Here is an 18,886-nt window from a genome sequence, read left to right on the forward strand (position 1 = left end):
ATGACATTTATTATTTCATCTAGTTATTTTCTATCATTTTATATGATGGAATCAAAAGGAAAAACATGTAATATATTTACACTAATAAAATTATTTTATAGAAGTACATTTCGAGAATGAAAGAATATTAAATAAATTGAAATAACTCCACTCATTAGAACAAAAAACTTGAACAAAAAAATCGTGATAGAAAGCACCATCACCTCCCTAAATATCCATTTGTGCAACAATTCTCATGAGTGTTTTTTTTTTTTTTTCATTTGATGGAAAGTTGAAATTATTGGGTAACACCGTTAGCATGCCAGGTACTCCGCCAGCCTTGCTTCCTGTGCAGTCCCAAATCGTTATCGCAATATCGTTAACATTGACGAAACGAACACAGCCTAATTGACAAATGACAAATAAAATTTTTAATTTGAAACAAATGAAAGGTCATGCGCGATAAAGCTGCTTCCCGTACAGTACTTGTCTTATATTTGTTTTTATATTTTAAAAATATTTTAAAAAAATTTTAAAAAATCTCATTTTTTTCATTTTAAATTAATATTTTTTATTTTTTTTAATATATTAATATTAAAAATAATTTTTAAAAATATAACCACAATCACAGTTTAAACACACTTGCTAGTGCGCTCAATCGCACTTGAACATCAATCGGGAGCGCGCTCAAGCGCACATGAACATCAAGTTGCTGTTTGCGAGAGACTATTTGCTTGGCACCCTCCACTAATCCACTCCTTCAACTTTGTCAAAGAATTCTTGGATTAATTACAGCTCTAATTATCATGCACAGGTGGCGTTAGGATTGAACCAATCATGATAGGGTGATTAAGGTTGTAATAGTAATTATTTTTTAAAATATATTAAAATAATTTTTTATTTTTAAATTAGCATATCAAAATAATAAAAAAAAAATTTAAATAAAAAATATTTTAAATTTTAAAAAATACTATTTCGAACGCAATTTCAACTGCCCCTGTCTAGAAGAAGTACTAAAAATCTATCTAATAATACAAAAAAAGTCAACTAATGAAACCGACAGTCAATTGTCAAACATGTTATACAAAAAGACAAAAGCCAGTGTATTTAGTTACTGTTTTTTTTTTTTTGAAACTTCCTTTTATTTTAAAAATACATTTAGTTTAAAAAAATGTTAAGTTGACAATTTTTTTAATTATGTTAATGGATGAATAAAAATATTTTAAAAAAAAATACTTTAATTTAAAAAATACATTATATTCCTATAACACCGATTGAAGTCCACCAAGAATCTCCCACGAAATCTGCTCATAATCACTGCCACAAGACGCTATTAAATTATATAGGACTTGACGTCCACCAAGAATCTCCCACGAAATCTGCCCATAATCACTGCCACAAGACGCTATCAAATTATATAGGGCTTGACCTAGTGGTGGAAGGGGCTTCTTCCACTGCATCTGGGTTCGAGTCCTAGTGTGCACGCCTGTCACCCCCACGGTGCCTTATGCCTACTAGGTTTGCAGGATATTCAGTGAGCCGTGGGGATTAGTCGTGGTGCGCGCAAGCTGACCCGGACACCCCACGTAAATCAAAAAAAAAAATTATCATATTATAACAATGATCATCACCAAAACACAAACACATAAACAACCTTGAAACCCAATTCCTCCGTATCATCTCCCAAACAATGAAACCAACGCCACATCGCCTCCTCCTCACGGCGATCCTGCTCCTAAGATGCGCCATGTGCACATTCTCAGCCAAAAACTGCCCCAACTGTGGCACCACCCCAGTCCCCTACCCATTTAGCACTGCTTCTACATGCGGGGATCCACAATACAAGATCAGGTGCAATTCAGGCTCCCTCTTGTTTGATACACTCAACAGCTCCTATCCGATCATGTCCATAAATCCATCCATCCAGCGGCTAGTGATCCAACCAGCCAGTCTCTTACCAAACACATGTGTCACGTCTGATTACATCTACGAAGGTATCTCGTTAAACGATAGCTTACCTTTTAACATCACAGGTGATAACACCATCATGTTTTTGAACTGTACGGAGTCGTTGCTTAGATCACCGTTGAATTGTACCTCAACCAGTTTGTGTCACGTGTACGTTAATAGTACCAAAGGGGGCGCTCCTTGTCAAGCTGCTCCTATTTGTTGTACTTTTGGGGCAGGCGGGTCATCGACGGCGCATAGAATAAGGGTAAGAGACACCGGGTGCAGGGCTTACACTAGTTTTGTTGATTTGGATTCGGTTTTGCCCGTGGATAAGTGGTCTAACCCGGGACTGGCAATCAAGTGGGTGCTGCCTCAGGAACCGGTTTGTGGGTCTCAGGCTGACTGTGATGGGAATTCTACTTGTGCGCCCGCAGCAAATCTGAGTGGGGTCAGGAGGTGTTACTGTACAGGTGGACTTCACTGGGATCCGATTCAAGGAATTTGTGTTCATGGTAAGTTTGCCTGTGCCCTGAGTCATTTTGGATTGTGTTGTGGAACCTGCAAATCCTTAGTCTAGTTCTACTCTTGAATAGTTGATTTTATTTTATTTTTGTTTGATTGGTTGAAGAGTGTAATTTTGAATACTTGTGCAGATGCTACGTGTCAAAATGATGGGAGTTGTGGTGGATCAACAAAGACTGCTCTCATTGCTGGTACTTCTCTTGTCATTATTCTAGATGTGTGACTAGTTACTGTAATAATTGCATCTCCAGTAAATAGCCAAACGGGAGATGCTACGTTAAATAGTCAAATTGATAGAATAATTTTTTTAATAATATATATACATATATATATATATTTGAATGGTAAAAAATTATTTTAGAAGAGCTAATTATATAACTAATTTAGTTATTTTTTATATAATATGATAATGTCCTTTCAATAAATACATATTTTTTTATTTACCTTTAGCTTTTCTATAAAGAAGTGTAGAAATAATATTTCAAAATAAAAATAGGTATTTTAGCTATTCATATAGTTTATCCATTAGAATTATTAAAGCTATAAATAAAAGATAAAAATATAATATTTTTATCTTTGCTGCTATTCTTTTAGCTGCTTGGTTGCTTGGTTGAAGATGCTGTAATAATCTCAATTGATGATTTGCAATATTTAGGAATGATTTCACTCAAATTTCGTAAACCGGTAAACACCACTTGCAACCTTTTTTTTACCTTGATTTAACTATTGCCATGTCTTGTCTTGGCAGTTATTTTTCCTTTCCTCTTCCCCTCTTTTCTTGATTGACATTTGGTTTTGTTTTATAAAAATATTTTTTTTAATTCAAATTAAGTTTCCTTATTATTTTGCAATAAATCCTTTTATAAGTTAATATAAAAAATATACTTAATTTTAAAATAAAAAACATTTAAAAAGCAGGTACCAAGACTTTTGATCATAATTAGGCAAAAGAAAACTACTTTTAACATTTTCTTTGTTTTCTTTTCGTGTTTTGAATTTTCATTTGAATAACGCCGACAATGATCCTAGCCTCCCAGTCCAAACTACGCCTGCATTCTAAGGTTATAAAAAAAATTAGGAAAAAAAAAAAATTGTTTGCGGGTTCAAAAGTCAAAACAGCCCATCGGGCCTCAGTCGTGACGGCTGGAGGCGACATTGTAGAAGCAAGATGGAAAATTGTAGAAAGGAACAGTTGCCTTGCTATCCATCCCATGAACTCTTTCAGCAATTGACGTGCAGGATATCAAACCCTCCGACTCTCCTGCTACGTGTAGCGGACTCTCTCCTTTTCTTCAAATGTTAACATAACACGTAGCCATGCTTGCCACCCTCATAACAATTTACAAGGCAGTTGAGCACCAATAAAATTAGCTTCTTGATCATAAGCTGCAAAATAACAGGGAAATGGCTAATGGGGGCTTAGATTGATGCAAAGCATTAACACATCGATGGACAAAGGTTCTGAGATGCTAGTGGTATGGCATCAAGAACCCATAGAGGGAGGCCCCAATGGGAGACATGTCTTCCTGTGTAGAAGGGTGGGAGACACCGAACCGTAGTAGGGAGATGAAGACCTCAGGACACTAATTTTTTTGTTTCATTTGTCTGTTCCGTGATTGTTAATTGCTTTTGCTGAGGATTCTTTATACTATAAAGCTCCAGAGCCATTCTCTCCTCTCTCTTATTTATGTCTAACAAAACCCAAAAATTTCTATAGGTTTAACATCCGGGATTGGTTTGACTCTTTTGGTAATCGTCATATCTGTCCTGCTCTATAAACGCCGTAGACGGATCAAAGAAGCACAAGAACGCCTGGCTAGAGAACGTGAAGAGATCCTGAACGCGGGTGGAAGCAGAGCAGCAAAAATCTTCACAGGCAAACAGATCAAGAAGGCTACAAACAATTTCTCAAAAGACCGCCTATTAGGAGCCGGTGGCTATGGTGAAGTTTTTAAAGGCATTCTTGATGATGGCACAGTAGTAGCTGTCAAGTGTGCCAAGCTTGGAAACACCAAGGGAACTGACCAGGTGCTCAATGAGGTCCGAATTCTATGCCAAGTCAATCACAGAAGCCTTGTATGCTTGCTCGGTTGCTGTGTGGAGCTTCAGCAACCTATACTCGTTTATGAGTACATTGAAAATGGAAATCTTCTTGATCGTCTACAAGGTCTAAAACCTGATGGAAAAAGCCAACTGTCTTGGTTACATCGCCTCCAAATTGCTCATGATACTGCTGATGGTCTTGCTTACCTGCATTCCTCAGCTGTTCCTCCAATATATCATCGAGACGTCAAGTCAAGCAATATACTTCTCGATGAGAAATTGAATGCCAAAGTTTCGGATTTCGGATTGTCAAGGTTAGCTCATAGTGATTTGACTCACATATCAACCTGTGCCCAAGGCACTCTAGGGTATCTCGATCCTGAGTATTACAGGAAATATCAGTTGACTGATAAGAGTGATGTTTATAGTTTTGGGGTCGTGTTGTTGGAGCTACTGACTTCTCAAAAGGCATTAGATTTTACTAGACCGGAAGATGATATAAACCTGGCAGTTTATGTGCAGAGGATGATGGAAGAGGAAAAGCTAATGGACGTGATAGACCCAATGCTAAAGGTGAAGGCGAGCTCTCTGCACCTTGAGACCGTTAAGGCATTGGCATTTCTGGCTTTGAGTTGTATAGAGGAAAAGAGACAGAATAGGCCTTCTATGAAAGAAGTTGCTGAGGAAATTGAGTACATTACGACTATTACAACAGCAAGGGAGGTCGAAAACTAGCTGGCAATATGCAGAGAACATTTGGAGACAGGATCGGGTCTCTAATATGGGGATTGATGACTTGAATGATCAGAATATGATGTGCTTGTGGAATGGATATTACTATACCTAGCTTGAGTTTGCTCGGCGCTTTGCCCTATATGTATATGGATGTAATTACAATAAGATGTGATCATGAACATACATGCATCCTTGATATTTAAAACCAAAAAAAAGTGAAAATGGATCACTAACTCCAAAACACTGCATAGACACATTGATCACTATTTTGCTTTGAGACTTGAGTGCTTTTGAGTTTTTATTTTTTAAAAAAAATGATGGTTTTTCAGGAGAAAATCACTTTAAAAAATCAGTTTCAACTATCACTCTCTCGTTTTAGTTTATAAAATCCCATTTTGTTAAAAAATGGACAATTTAATCTTCAGCATTTTGTTAAAAAATTTACTCTTCGGCATTTTGTTAAAAAATAATTCACGGAGAAACAATAAGAGCAAAGAACATCAAAATCCAGTTATGAACATTAAACGACTCTTATCTGATAATAAAATCCCAAGGTTGATGGAGAACAAGAAGCACTCTTCAGGAAGACAATATTAGGAGGCCTAGAACTGTGCTTAACAGTAGAAATGCACAGCAATTCTAAACAGTCTAATTCGATCTTGGTGTGGCCCATTCAACTCGAAGGATTAGATTGTCGTAACCATATCCATTGAGCTTGTTTATTGCCCTCTCAGCATCTTCCTTGCTTACAAAGTTCACAAAACCAAAGCCCCTGCTGACACCAGTCTTCTGATCAATAGCAACATAAACACGACTCACAGGACCAAATGTGCGGAAAAGTTCAAGCAAGTCAGGTTCTCTGGTGTCCTCTGATAAATTGGTAACCCTGACTGAGTTTTCTTCATTCCTGCGCCTCATGTCTGATCCACTAGTTCTCTCTGCACCAGCCCTCTTGCTTGGTGGGACATAAGCAGCCTCGGTGGCTCCAGAGGCAGCCATAGCTTTCTCTGTTGCAGCAGGTTTATCGATGTAGGTTTCAATTGGTTGAGCAAGATCCTTGTATGGGCATCGTGATGTCCAATGATCACCTTTCTTACCACAAGTTCTGCAAACCATGAGAACAGCCCCACCTTTACCTAACTGAGCCAAGTTATCTCCAGCTATCTTGCTTTCTTCTGCTTTCGTACCTTTTGGCATGCCAATGCATTATTAAAATGGAAAACCAACCAACCCATAGACTTTAAGAAAAAATAGTCATTGACAAACAAGACTTTCAGACACACTCTAGAAGAATCTAAGGACCAGACATGAGAATTCTCCAAACTCAACCATCTCTCGGTAAAACATATGGAAGACTAGCAATGATTTTGGTTTGCAACTAAAAGTAACTATTGCATGCATAAGGGTTGCAGAATACTAGGCAAAAAGCATTAATAAAATTAACAAGCAGAAAGCCAATTTCAGTTCCAAGGCATCCAACTATACACGTAATATAACACTAAAATCCAATGTGCAGACAATAACACATATTCTCTTGGAGAGGAATCAGGACAGCAATAGATCCATTGATGCATTGCGAAGAGTTCAAACCCCACAGCTTTTAAAAGCAAGTACACTCTAGCAAAATCAGGAAAAATTAACAATTTCAAGGCAGCATTGTCCTCCATGAATAAACCCAACAGAACAGTTTTGCAGAACTTCAGTAAAATATAAACATATGTAGAGAAATCATTATATACAGGAATGTAATCGATTGAACTATCAGAATGTAACACCGTTATTAATTAATTAGTTGCATAAAAGGGAAACTAGAACTCCGCATAACCATCAAATGCCACCAGCAGAGCTCAAATTTCGGTGAGCTTACTTAGCATTCATAATAAGAGAAAACAATTCGCTGGGAAGCTTATCTATGATTGGTTGGCCACCCAGAACTGAACTAAAACACATGCAAATCCTTAAAGAATCAAGCGTGCGACAAAAATCAAGTTTCACATAAGCAGACACCTACTAGGACAGCAAAAGGCATAAAAACCAAAAAGAATGAAATAAAAGAAATACCAGGGGCTCTAGGTCTTTCAAGCAATATCTCTTCAGTAGAAACCATAGTAAGCCTGCTCCCAACATCCTCGTGAACTGCATCTCCAAACTTCGGCCAGTTTCGCCTCTCCACAGCCCGCTTGCTCAACCGAGCCTTAGCGAGTTTGCGGACTCGGGTCGTAGTCGTAATCTTAATCTTGTTACCATCATCGTTAAATTTGTACTCGATCACTTTTTTGATCCCGTTATCATCGGGCCCAATCACCTGTTTGGGAGGTAACAAAAAGTCAAGATCTTCACCATCGTCCTCGTCTAGCTCACCCCAACGCATCTTGCTTGGCTTCGCTGATTTGTCTACATACATGGTTAAGGTTAATGATATTTTCTGGTGGCCGTCGGGGTTTGATTGGAGATGGTGCTTCTGCTGTGTCTGAACAAGAAAAGTGCAAGTAGGGTTTGCTTTTTGATGATGTTTTGTTTGGGCGGTTATGCGACGTCGGTTATGGGCTAGCTACAAGACGAAGAGGAAATTACGAACCCGACGCCGAATTACGTCGGTTATATAAAAAGATCTTCCAAGTTAGCAGATGTATTATTGGATTGAGAGATGGGAATAAAAACCAATATCCTTCCTCTAGTATCGCAAGTATTTAAATCTTATAATTTTCCAGGGTTTGGTCATGAATTTTGATTGTTCTCTTAAATAAATATTATTTCTGTATTATTGAATATCCCGTATATTTTTTATACAAGGAGTATGCCGAATTAGAACGATTTTGATGAAGTAAAAAGCTTCTCTCAATTACCAAGAAGATAGAATTATATGGTTAACGAAAATAAATCCCCTCGTGAAAAATTAATTAAAAAAATATTAACAAAAAAATATATTGGTGTACTATGCACAGTTTATGGTATACTAGATGTTTTAGAGCTTGCTGTGTGTTTGTTTATTATTATAAATTTATAAAAAAAATTATATAAAAAGTTATATAAAAAAATTGTTGAAATTTATAATATTTTTATGAAAAAAATATAAAACTAATTTTTTAACTAGAATAATATTTAAAAAATAAACTGAACAAAAAAAATTTAAAAAAAAATCATAGGAAAAAAAAACAAAAGAAAAAAATCATGGAGGAAAATACCATAGCAAAGTTGTAATTCTTAACCGGTTTAATATTAAAAATAATAAAATAAATAAAGATAATTTTAAAAAAAATCATAACAAAAAAATTATATGAAAAAATATTATAGCAATCCATGATTTAAAAAAAAAAAACTATGAAGCTAAATTTTCAACCAGCTCAATATGAAAAAACAAATTGATAAAAGACAATTCTGAAAAAAAAACAAAAAAAATCATAAAAAATATAAAAAATTATGTAAAAAAACATTGTAGCAATCCACAACGTTTTAAAGAAAAAAATTACAAAACTAAATTTTAAACTAGCTCCATATTAAAAAAATAAAATCAACAAAAAAACCTCTAAGAAAAAACACAAAAAATTGGAAAAAAAAAACAGAGATAGTTTTTTTTTGGGGAGGGAGAAAAAAATACGTGGGAAAAGTTAGAGATTATTAAAAAAATTGACGAAGATAATTTAAAAAAAATGCAAAAACAAAAAAAAAAACAATTTTGAAAAAAAAACATGCAAGGCCCAAAAAAATTAAAAAATAAACAAATAAAAAAAAATACACGGGGTAGAGAAACTAAAATATTTTCCCAGCACCTTTTAGAGTATTGTTAATTATTATAGTAAAGTTATCTTTTTTTTTTTTTCTTGTGTTGAAAAAATAGACCTTTTTTATGCTGAGGGTAGTTTGGTTTTTTTAAAAGATTCATGGGTAAATAAAAGATTATTTGAGGATATATTGATTTTTTTAAAAAATATATAATAAAAACAAATCTTTAACTTTGAAGTCACCAAAAAATAAAATTATTAACCAAGAGTTTTTTATTATTTCATGAATTTTAAAATAATTCCTTATCCCAAGGTCAAAAAAAAGGATGTTGTTTATCTAGGGTTTTTTTTCCTGAATAGGCTATAATTAAAAATACATATTTGCCCTTGTAAAAGACAAAATTTAAGTTATGTATTTAGTTTTTTTTATTATTATTTCACACATGTTTACTTATGATTTCTAGAGCATAAGGGGTATTTTGATATTTATATATTGATTTTTTTATTTTTTATTTTAAAAAATTGCTAGTATATGCTAACTACACACCAACAAGTGATAGTATCTTTGCTATCTGAGCAACATGTGAAATGCCACCTAATGGCCAGGCCTATATTTTTATCACGTCATTGGAAGCAACATTGTGTTCTTTTTCTCCAAGTGAGGTGCGTGATTACGGATGATGGACAATTTATAAATAATGATTTTTTTCTCCTTTTTTTTATATTTTGTGCTAGGAAGATTGTATAATTGTATAATTGTTGTTTTTGTTTTTTATATTTAAATTTCAGTCATGGTTCTTTTGATTTATTATTTATGTTTTTATCTCTCTTTTGAAAGTTTTATTTGTTTTTAATTGAGTATTTTTTTTCTCTTATTTCCTTTTTTTTATGTTTATTTCTTTTTAGTGGCATTTTTTGTAAACTTCTATTGACTTTCAATTTTATCATTCAATTAAATTTTATATTGTTTTATTTTTTTTCAGCTTAACCTTTGTTTTTTTATTTGTTTTTCCTCTTGTTCAAGTTATTTTTCATTTGTATTTTTTACATCATTTGGTGTAATTAATTTTTTTTCTCGATCACATCTTTTGATATTTAATTTATTGGGGATTAAGATTCATATTTTTTTTATTCACAGCGTTTTTGATCTAATAACTCGGTTCATAAATTTAAAAAATTATTATCATTCACATTTTTTCCACTCCTATCTCATTTTGTTTTATAAAGTTACCATTCTACATTGTTATTATTTAAAAACAAAATGGTTTGTGATTATCTTTGATTTTTTTTTACGAGTTTATTATTATTTTATAATTGAAGTCATAAGTTTTGTTGCAAATATTTTTTAATATATTTTTTTAAAAAAACTTGTTTTGTTTGTATTTTATTTTTGAAGATATTATTTTATTTATATGTATTTTTATATACAAATGAAATCTATTTTTCAAAATAAAAATGATTTATTTTTAAATAATATTTCCGATATGTTTGACCTTGCATAATATATGTTTTAGATCACGAGTTTTTTAAAAATTTTTGTTTTTTTTTAAATTATTTTTTATTGATTTAAGTAAACAAATTTAGAAAAACATAGTTGGGTAAATATCTCATTTTATGTGATTAAGTATCTTGATTTATAAAAACATAGTTGGGTAAATATCTCATTTCATGTGATTAAGTATCTTGATTTATGTTTAATTTTTATTTTTTTTTTATTTTCTTTAATTATTGTTAATGATTTTATTTTATATATATAGATATTAACCTGTTTATTTAATTAAATTTTTTTATAAATGTTTTAATTTAGACCTTTCATTTTTTATATTAAAAACATGTTAAAATAACCTACATATCGATATTATTTTTTAAAACAACAAATTTACAACCCACGGGTAGCGCTGATTAAACAACAAACTTTTAGTTGCTTTTAAGGACATTGTAAAAGGTTTATTATAAATATTCTGCCGCCTCAGTACAAGAAATGATGTTTCGTACATTAAATTGATCCAAAGTGCTTTTCTACTTAAATTGCTTCTCTGGAAATTTTCCTTTCGCCTGGATGAGACAGTACCTGAGAAATTTCTAGAAATGTAGTTACAGTTTTGAATCAATCATAATCTGGATCCAAACTCGGCGTAACTCCTAAACTGGTCAAATGCCATGCAACCATATATAGGACTAATTGAACCGTCCAGCAGTTAGTCTTTAGACTTTACTGATCAATTAATCATCACCAGCTTCCTCGTGAGCATCGAGGTGATGATGGGGCTACCTTTCTGAGCTTACTCAAACAGTATTGCCTCCTCTGGAAGCTAACCCCATCCCCAGCCATTTTTATTTCTATTTTTTTTTTTTATAAATCAAAATTAGCTTGTATCATCTGGCAGTACAACTTAAACTTAGACAGTATCTTTACCGGAAAATAATTCCACTGTACTTCTAATGAACATGCGCGATTATGTATGCAAAGAAGTTAAGGAATAGAAAAAAATCACCGACAATGAAAGAGGGAGATTGTTCCATCACTTCCATCTTCTCCCTTAAACAATTTAAGCAGCGATAGTTGACATCCTTTTTCCATGTGATAACCCGAGCTTAATAAGAGTCGTAATTTTAAAAAAGGTCATGATTTGTATTCAGAAACACGTACACTCCACGTGCATTTAATATCAAGGGTCTCATGTGGCTTATTTTTTAAAAATATTCTTTTATAAAAATATATAACATGAATTTTAATTCTGTTTTTTTTTTTTTAAAATTTCCTCTATTTTAAATTAATAATTTTTAAATATTTTTAGATTAGTTAAATGTATTGGTATAAAAAATAATTTTTAAAAAATAAAAAATAATTATTTTAATATATTTTTAAATAAAAATATTTTAAAAAATAACAATAACAACAATCCCACCACCAACAGATGACACACGTAAACAGATCTGATCATACGATAATACGATAAAGCAGACCTCTATTTCTAACACGATGTCAGTTCGTAAAGATGACGTAATTGTGATTTCAAGATCCAAGAAGAAGAAGAAGGCTAGAGAATAAAAACAAGGTAGATATATTTGTAAATTCAAGCCTCCCGATTTCTAGAAGTTATCAACACAACGAACCCTAGCTTGCGTCAAAGGTGAAACCGTACAACAAAGTGTCAACGCGTATACTGTAAACCTACTTTTTGTGAATTACCACCCCCTTGATCTAGTCTTAGCCCACGGAATCAATTGCGAGGCCATGTGACTTCCGGCGACTACTGGTCAATACCACTAACGTTGTAAACCTACTTGCGCATATTGTAAACCTACTTTGTGTGAATTCCCAACAAAGATAACTTTCGCACCTTTTTTTTGAAAAACTCGCACGCGGCCCCTTTAATCCCGGCGGAGTAAGCATTGTTAGTAATGGACGGAGTACGGTGGGTTTTATGATTGGCACCGCACGGTCTGATCTGATCCTTTTTTCTTTAATTTTTTTTCCCGGGAATGAAATGAGTCTTTTCAGTTAGGAAACTTGTAATGGTGATTGACTAGCCATTATATTCGGATCGAATGATTCAGTACAGTGACCATCGGTAGATATGAACGACGACCCTTTACCAGGCAGGCTTCAACGCTCGTTACTAGCAAGGCCTGCTCAGTGCTCTGCCCTGTCAAGCTACTTCGTTGAATTTTCTGGTTCTGGCATGTTTCCTACTTCGGTGTAATTGGGAGTTGGCCTAAAATTTAGTTCCGATACCGGCATCAACGCACAAGGAAAACCATTCTATTTTGTCGGCCGGGAACAATATAGAAATAAAAAAAGAACAAGTGAGAAATACGGGTCCGTCTCCTCACCGCTTGAAGATTAGAGCTGAAGTGGGAATCGGTGAATCCCCAATAAATCTATAGTAATTCTAAAAAATAAAAAGGAAGCAAGAATAAGAGCCTATTTTCTTATTTACATGATTCACGTAAATAATGCTTAAAGAAATAATCAACTCGTAGTTAATTTGGAATCATATATGTTCTAATATTTTATACACAAATTATTATCAACTTGGACATTAAAAACAGGGGGAGATACTGAAAATTGAAGGCTTAACTTCTTAAACGATAAAAAATCAAATATACAACTTTTTATAATCGGAGCTGATCGTTCATATTGTTAAATATAATGATTGTTCAACAATTAATCTAAATCAAATAATAAATTAGACTGATTTATATTTTTAATTAAATTACGTATAAGGTATTTCAAACATCATTTGTTAATAAATAAATAAGTAAATCAATAATATTACAAATTGCCCCTCCGTTTTTGTGTAGTGTATCGTAAAAAACTCTATCCTGCTTATTATTTTATTAGCAACAAATACAAAAAATAGACTTGTGGTACGTACTATTTTACCCACAACATAAAAGGTGCCAAATTTTGAAACAACCCCGGAGCTTCCACCAAATTAAAACCTTGACCCCAATAGTATTTTCTTAAAAGGAAAGTTACTTGTTTAAAAATTTAAATTGAATTAGTATTAAATTTGAATAATTCAATCCCTTTTATTTTGCGTCTATAAATAACCCATCAAACCAAGCTGCCTTTTGTACAGCTCAGCCTTGGACACCTCCTCGTCACCGACCGTTAAAAACAGCCTGCGAGCGAGCCAAAACCTTTCCGAGTCGACCCAGTCCCCGCCATTCTGACCCGCTTGCTCGGAAATCTGCTCTTGCTCTCGTGACTCGGATTCTGGATCTTGTGAGGCCAAAGGTAATCGTTTTACTGTTTTTGTCTCGTTTTGAGGCTTTATGGTGTCGTTTGGGTCTGGTGTGGTTCTCTTGATCTACGGTGAAATGAAGCAATGTGGTTAATGTCTTGACTATAATCTAACTTTATTTTATTGTTTTTCTGCTAGTTTTTTATTTATCTTTATTTCTTTCTTGGTGTACTTGCAATTCTGATTTTTGTGGTTTTGTTTGATTTTTTAAAGAATTTTTAAAGCCATTTTTATGATTGATTAATTTGTTAATTCATTTTTTTTTTAGATCTTGTGTATATTTATTGCTTCAGTTTATATTACATCAATATTTGTTGTTTTAGTGAAATCGAGTCCTTTTTTTGAACTATTTAACGTGTATGATAAGTTTCAACGCAAAATTCACTTCAACAAGAAAGAATCAAGTTGAAAGATTGTCTTTATGACATCATGAGGATCCCTATTAAAATTTCTGTTCTTCTTCTTGGGATGTCCACTTTTTCACTCAATGATGCATCCAAATCGGTGGAGATCAGGCTTGTTGATGAGTTGAATGGTGAAATAAGTTTTTTTTTTATAAATTTTCCAGGGCTTTTCATTAGTAGGATGTTAAGATCTTTTTTATTTTAGTCCAGTAGCAAGTCTATTTTGCAGTCGGTAGAGATTGACCCTACGTTTGCAAATTGTCCTTTATTGTGGAGGGAAAAAAATCCATTATTGTGTCCGTTCATTGCTGATAAAGGACAAGAATGTTGCGCTTTTTCTGCATTGGGTTTTTGAGTAAATGAAAGAACGCATCTGGCGTCTCATTCTTATGTACTCATTTTAAATGCATCCCGTTTTTCCCCTTATGGTAACAAATCATAAACTACTGAATATAGTGACTCATGCTTATCATCACTTAAAAAAGCCAGGTAAAATGGCAAAACAAAGACTTACTTGGGCAGCTCTGTTTGTTGGAGGGCATTTGACTTTAAGCTGTGTTCTCTTCCAGGGTGATCTTTTGCACTTATCATCCATGACTCTATATTGTGTCCGGTTGTTAAAAAAGGAAATTTGTGACTTTGATTTAGTTGAATGCCTTGAGGCATCTTTTCCCTGGAGAGATGGACTAAGCAGCTTAAAATTTCCTCATTTACTTGTTCATGTAGATTTGGATTTATTTGTCTACTAGATTCTGGTTTAGGTTCCTTGTTCTATATGGAGTAAATTGATCACAAAATAAAATCAATTTTTTCGTTCTCATTAAAATTTCCAACCTGTGGTATAGCTGGAAGCTGTTTGCTAATACCAGCTAATTCATCTGGACAGATTTGCATACTCTTTTGAGCGTTATGATTTATCTTATGACACTTGTTTAAATTTTTAGCTGCGTCCTGTGTTCTCTGCTTTTCTGACTGTTGTGATGGACTTGTGTTTCTTACTCTTTCTGCCTGGATGAATGTGTCAAGCTTAATTTAGTTCCTATTAGTTTAGGTTTGACAGTTTTGCCATAGCACAGTTAGAGAACAGGCATAGATTGTATTCTGTTACTCTTTGCTAGACTTCTGCTTAGTTTCTGAACATGTAATTTGCAGAAAACGCAGGGGGCATATCAGAATGAAGGCACTGATCCTTGTTGGAGGTTTTGGAACAAGGTTGAGGCCATTGACTCTCAGTGTTCCTAAACCACTTGTTGAATTTGCCAACAAACCTATGATCCTGCATCAGGTATAAATTTTTTAGCATTGCCTTTGTTGATACAAGAATAATTGAACTCATGTTGTATGCTACTTTTCTGGTTACCTTCCTCTGTGCAATCAATTGTTATAATCCGTTGATTGCCATGATTTAGAAAGGGCTTGTTTTAAAACCTAGTTGCTAAAAGAATTTAGACACTTACCCATGTATGATGGGCCGTAACAATTCCATGCTCTGTCTAGCACATTTTCTAAATTTGGAAATTGGTTATGCATGTGTAATATCCATTTATTGATCTTTTTTAATTGTTTGCAGATAGAGGCTCTCAAGGTTATTGGAGTGACTGAAGTTGTTTTGGCTATCAACTACCAGCCTGAGGTAAGAATAAGCAGCTTTTCTTCCCAACCCCTTTTCACCACTATCAACTGTTATTAAAAATTAACAGATTGTTCCAACTGGGGTGGTTGTGCTCTTTCCTGCAGGTGATGCTCAACTTCTTGAAGGAATTTGAGACGAAGCTTGAGATTAAGATCACTTGCTCACAAGAGACTGAGCCGCTCGGCACTGCTGGTCCTCTGGCCTTAGCAAGGGACAAACTAATCGATGATTCTGGCGAGCCGTTTTTTGTTCTCAATAGTGATGTTATCAGCGAATACCCGCTCAAACAAATGATAGATTTCCACAAAGCCCATGGTGGAGAGGCTTCCATAATGGTGACCAAGGTAACATCTACTAGTTATCAGTTTATTTTCATTAGTTTTCCTTGGAGACGTGGAGCTAAACTAATGTTGAAAATGTTGAAAATCGTTTCGCCCTAAACTGTAGGTGGATGAGCCATCGAAGTATGGTGTTGTGGTTATGGAAGAATCCACGGGAAAAGTTGAGAGATTTGTGGAAAAACCAAAAATATTTGTTGGTAACAAAATCAATGCTGGGATTTATCTGCTGAACCCATCTGTTATTGATAGAATTGAACTGAGGCCCACCTCAATTGAGAAAGAGGTCTTCCCAAAAATTGCAGCAGATAACAAGCTCTACGCAATGGTGCTTCCAGGGTTTTGGATGGACATTGGACAGCCAAGAGACTATATTGTAGGCCTAAGACTCTATCTAGATTCCCTTAAAAAAAATTCCTCATCTAAGTTGGCCACTGGTCCTCATATTGTGGGAAATGTCTTGGTGGACGAGACCGCCAAGATTGGAGAGGGTTGTTTGATTGGACCTGATGTTGCAATAGGACCAGGATGCATTGTCGAGTCAGGAGTTAGACTCTCTCGTTGCTCTGTGATGCGTGGAGTTTACATCAAGAAGCACGCTTGCATATCTAGCAGTATCATCGGGTGGCACTCCACTGTCGGGAGATGGGCCCGTGTAGAGAACATGACAATCCTTGGAGAAGATGTCCAAGTGTGTGACGAAATTTACAGCAATGGAGGTGTGGTTTTACCCCACAAAGAGATCAAATCGAGCATTTTGAAGCCAGAGATTGTAATGTGAGGGACTGGGTTGGGGATTTGCAGACTACGTTTAAAGCCCTTGGGAGGGTTACAAGTTATTGCGTTTGGAAATGTTTTTCCGAGTTCGAGTTCGAATTAGATTGCTGAAAGAGGAGGTCTGTCATAGATGTGAAAATGGTGTGAAAGTGCAACTCTGTGGTGTAGATATATTATTTAGTTTTCATGTAACCAAAACGTTGTAAAATTGAAATCTTCAGTTTCACAGAATCCAGTGAAACTCTTTGTTTTGTCAATCAGTGTCGTTGGACAGCTTAAGATTTTTTTCAATTATCTGTACATGGGTGGCCCCTAAACTTGCAGAACGATTTCTCTTTCTATGAAGAGATTGTGAGAGGTACCGTCGAGGTCCCTAACTGGTAGCAATGCTGGTCTTTCTGGAGCAAAATTCTGAAGAGGGTACGGTGGGCTGAAAAATAATGGCTGTCACGGGTCCTTGCCTTTCGACGAAGTGAAAGGGAGTTGTGTGTTGTTAATTGCTTTACATGAGGGTATCACATCGGCCATCAATTAATTATAATCACGTGGGATCCCAACTATAATCATGCCACATTTGGTGCAACTGTGTATTGCAACTATGTGAATAGCAAACGAGAAAAGAAATTGCATTTTCTATGCAAGCACTTGACAAAATTGTCCCAATTTAACTACTCTAGTCTAATCCGAAAGCATAATTTGGAGGGAGCATGCTCTACCTATTCTTTTATCAATGATGTTGCAGAGACTCGAGAGAGGCGTACCATGTGAAGCAAGCAGTACCTAACCATGTCTTTCAAACATGAATTATCAAAGGAAGAGATCAAGAAATACAGATGGGAGTTGAGATATAGCAATCTCAACAAATTTTTAGACCTGCTTAGAAAATGAATCATGTGCAGCTCCTGACATCATTCTGCCCCATTTACGGGTTCTAAAATCCAAAGTAGACTAATGCACAACTGTGCAAGGTAGCTACGCAATTATGGGTGACAAATAAAATCTTGGGTCAAGAAATTGTAAATGAATTACTTTTGCTTTGAATTTTGAGATTTTCTTCAAACAACCCCACAATTTTCATCTTAGACCCTCCTCTTTCCAATATTTAAGCAGCTGGCTAGAAGAGGAACTCTCTCGTTTAATTTTGCTCTCAGTTAAGAGGAGACCAACACAGACCAAGACTTTAAAATATGCGAAAAAACTGAAATGTTGCTTTCAGAGGTATGAATGGAACCCTGAGCGACAGCTCCAAAGACTCCCTAAGAGCCATATAATCACATAATATTTTGTAGCCACCTGTATAGAGGAGTCGCGCTCGTATAATTGCCACAAAACTGCTCAGTTGGACGAAGATGCCAATTGAAAGAACACTGTTAACCACACAAATTGGTAGTTGCTGTGGTTATAATCCAGCCAGTTCTTTGGACAGGCAATTATTTATCCCGAAGCCTCATCAAGCATTAAGAACCGCAAAAGCTTCGACTAAAAAAACTGAAACTGGTGTTATATATTTCTTGGAAAGTTGTTCCATGAGTGTGATTGGCCTAATAAGATGTCAAGTGTTTTACTTAACAAGGAATGACCCACCCAGACCCTCTTTACTCCTAGGATACCGCCTTCTAACTATCCATCAATCTACTTTTAACTTAACTATTACAGCACAGTTTACTCGATTCTGTAGAATGAAGTTATCAGACCTTGATCTCCGAAGAAACAAAACAGGGAGAATCGTAACTTGAATAAAAATCGAGCCACTGATGGGTATGTATAACTCACATGTCCGCGAGACAGCACGGCAAGGAAGAAGGCGAAGTGAACGAGAAAAAAGCATGGTGACTTAAGGGGAGGATGAAGAGAAAGAAATTGCTTCCATGAAGATATTAATTGAAACAACTAGGGGATTTTGCAGATATTTTGAGAATTCTTCCCACCATGATATCTTCAAAAAATTGACCAATGCTGAATGATGTTCATATACATTGTTGTTTTGGCTAAGAAAAGAACAAACAAATCAAGTGCAAACGGTACCGAG

The 18,886-nt window shown here is 34.8% G+C and overlaps 3 protein-coding genes across 4 annotated transcripts; 2 read left to right on the top strand and 1 right to left on the bottom strand.

Moving 5' to 3' along the window:
• Positions 1-1,582: 1,582 nt before the first annotated feature.
• On the top strand, positions 1,583-5,412 carry LOC105132873 (wall-associated receptor kinase-like 20). Its single transcript, XM_011036639.1, has 3 exons — positions 1,583-2,441; positions 2,583-2,642; positions 4,169-5,412. The coding sequence occupies exons 1-3, from the start codon at positions 1,670-1,672 to the stop codon at positions 5,227-5,229; spliced, it is 1,893 nt and encodes a 630-aa protein (XP_011034941.1). The 5' UTR covers positions 1,583-1,669; the 3' UTR covers positions 5,230-5,412.
• A 271-nt stretch (positions 5,413-5,683) lies between these two features.
• LOC105133084 (eukaryotic translation initiation factor 3 subunit G-like) lies at positions 5,684-13,897 on the bottom strand. The gene is made up of 3 exons (XM_011036936.1): positions 13,888-13,897; positions 7,291-7,640; positions 5,684-6,416 (listed from the first exon to the last, which is right to left on the bottom strand). Exons 2-3 carry the CDS (start codon positions 7,631-7,633, stop codon positions 5,878-5,880), a joined length of 882 nt encoding a protein of 293 aa, XP_011035238.1. The 5' UTR covers positions 7,634-7,640; positions 13,888-13,897; the 3' UTR covers positions 5,684-5,877.
• Positions 13,505-17,114, top strand: LOC105132959 (mannose-1-phosphate guanylyltransferase 1-like). Of its 2 annotated transcripts, none has more exons than XM_011036748.1 (5): positions 13,505-13,698; positions 15,262-15,394; positions 15,680-15,742; positions 15,847-16,086; positions 16,190-17,114. In XM_011036748.1, the coding sequence occupies exons 2-5, from the start codon at positions 15,284-15,286 to the stop codon at positions 16,859-16,861; spliced, it is 1,086 nt and encodes a 361-aa protein (XP_011035050.1). In that variant the 5' UTR covers positions 13,505-13,698; positions 15,262-15,283; the 3' UTR covers positions 16,862-17,114. The 2 variants fall into 2 exon arrangements, with proteins under 2 accessions (XP_011035050.1, XP_011035125.1); XM_011036823.1 differs by lacking the exon at positions 13,505-13,698 and adding an exon at positions 14,711-15,160.
• The last annotated feature ends 1,772 nt before the right edge of the window (positions 17,115-18,886 follow it).

This window comes from Populus euphratica, unplaced genomic scaffold (genome assembly GCF_000495115.2).
Source record: "Populus euphratica unplaced genomic scaffold, PopEup_1.0 scaffold1.1, whole genome shotgun sequence".
Taxonomy (NCBI): domain Eukaryota; kingdom Viridiplantae; phylum Streptophyta; class Magnoliopsida; order Malpighiales; family Salicaceae; genus Populus; species Populus euphratica.

Excerpts from the sequence above, each read along its gene's own strand:
- LOC105132873 (XM_011036639.1), top strand. The coding sequence starts at position 1,670 with ATGAAACCAACGCCACATCGCCTCCTCCTCACGGCGATCCTGCTCCTA. Across the intron at positions 2,442-2,582 it reads TCAAGGAATTTGTGTTCATG|ATGCTACGTGTCAAAATGAT; the intron begins GTAAGTTTGCCT and ends ATACTTGTGCAG. Across the intron at positions 2,643-4,168 it reads AAAGACTGCTCTCATTGCTG|GTTTAACATCCGGGATTGGT; the intron begins GTACTTCTCTTG and ends AAATTTCTATAG.
- LOC105133084 (XM_011036936.1), bottom strand. The coding sequence starts at position 7,633 with ATGTATGTAGACAAATCAGCGAAGCCAAGCAAGATGCGTTGGGGTGAG. Across the intron at positions 6,417-7,290 it reads TGAAAGACCTAGAGCCCCTG|GTACGAAAGCAGAAGAAAGC; the intron begins GTATTTCTTTTA and ends GCATGCCAAAAG.
- LOC105132959 (XM_011036748.1), top strand. The coding sequence starts at position 15,284 with ATGAAGGCACTGATCCTTGTTGGAGGTTTTGGAACAAGGTTGAGGCCA. Across the intron at positions 15,395-15,679 it reads AACCTATGATCCTGCATCAG|ATAGAGGCTCTCAAGGTTAT; the intron begins GTATAAATTTTT and ends AATTGTTTGCAG. Across the intron at positions 16,087-16,189 it reads CTTCCATAATGGTGACCAAG|GTGGATGAGCCATCGAAGTA; the intron begins GTAACATCTACT and ends CCTAAACTGTAG.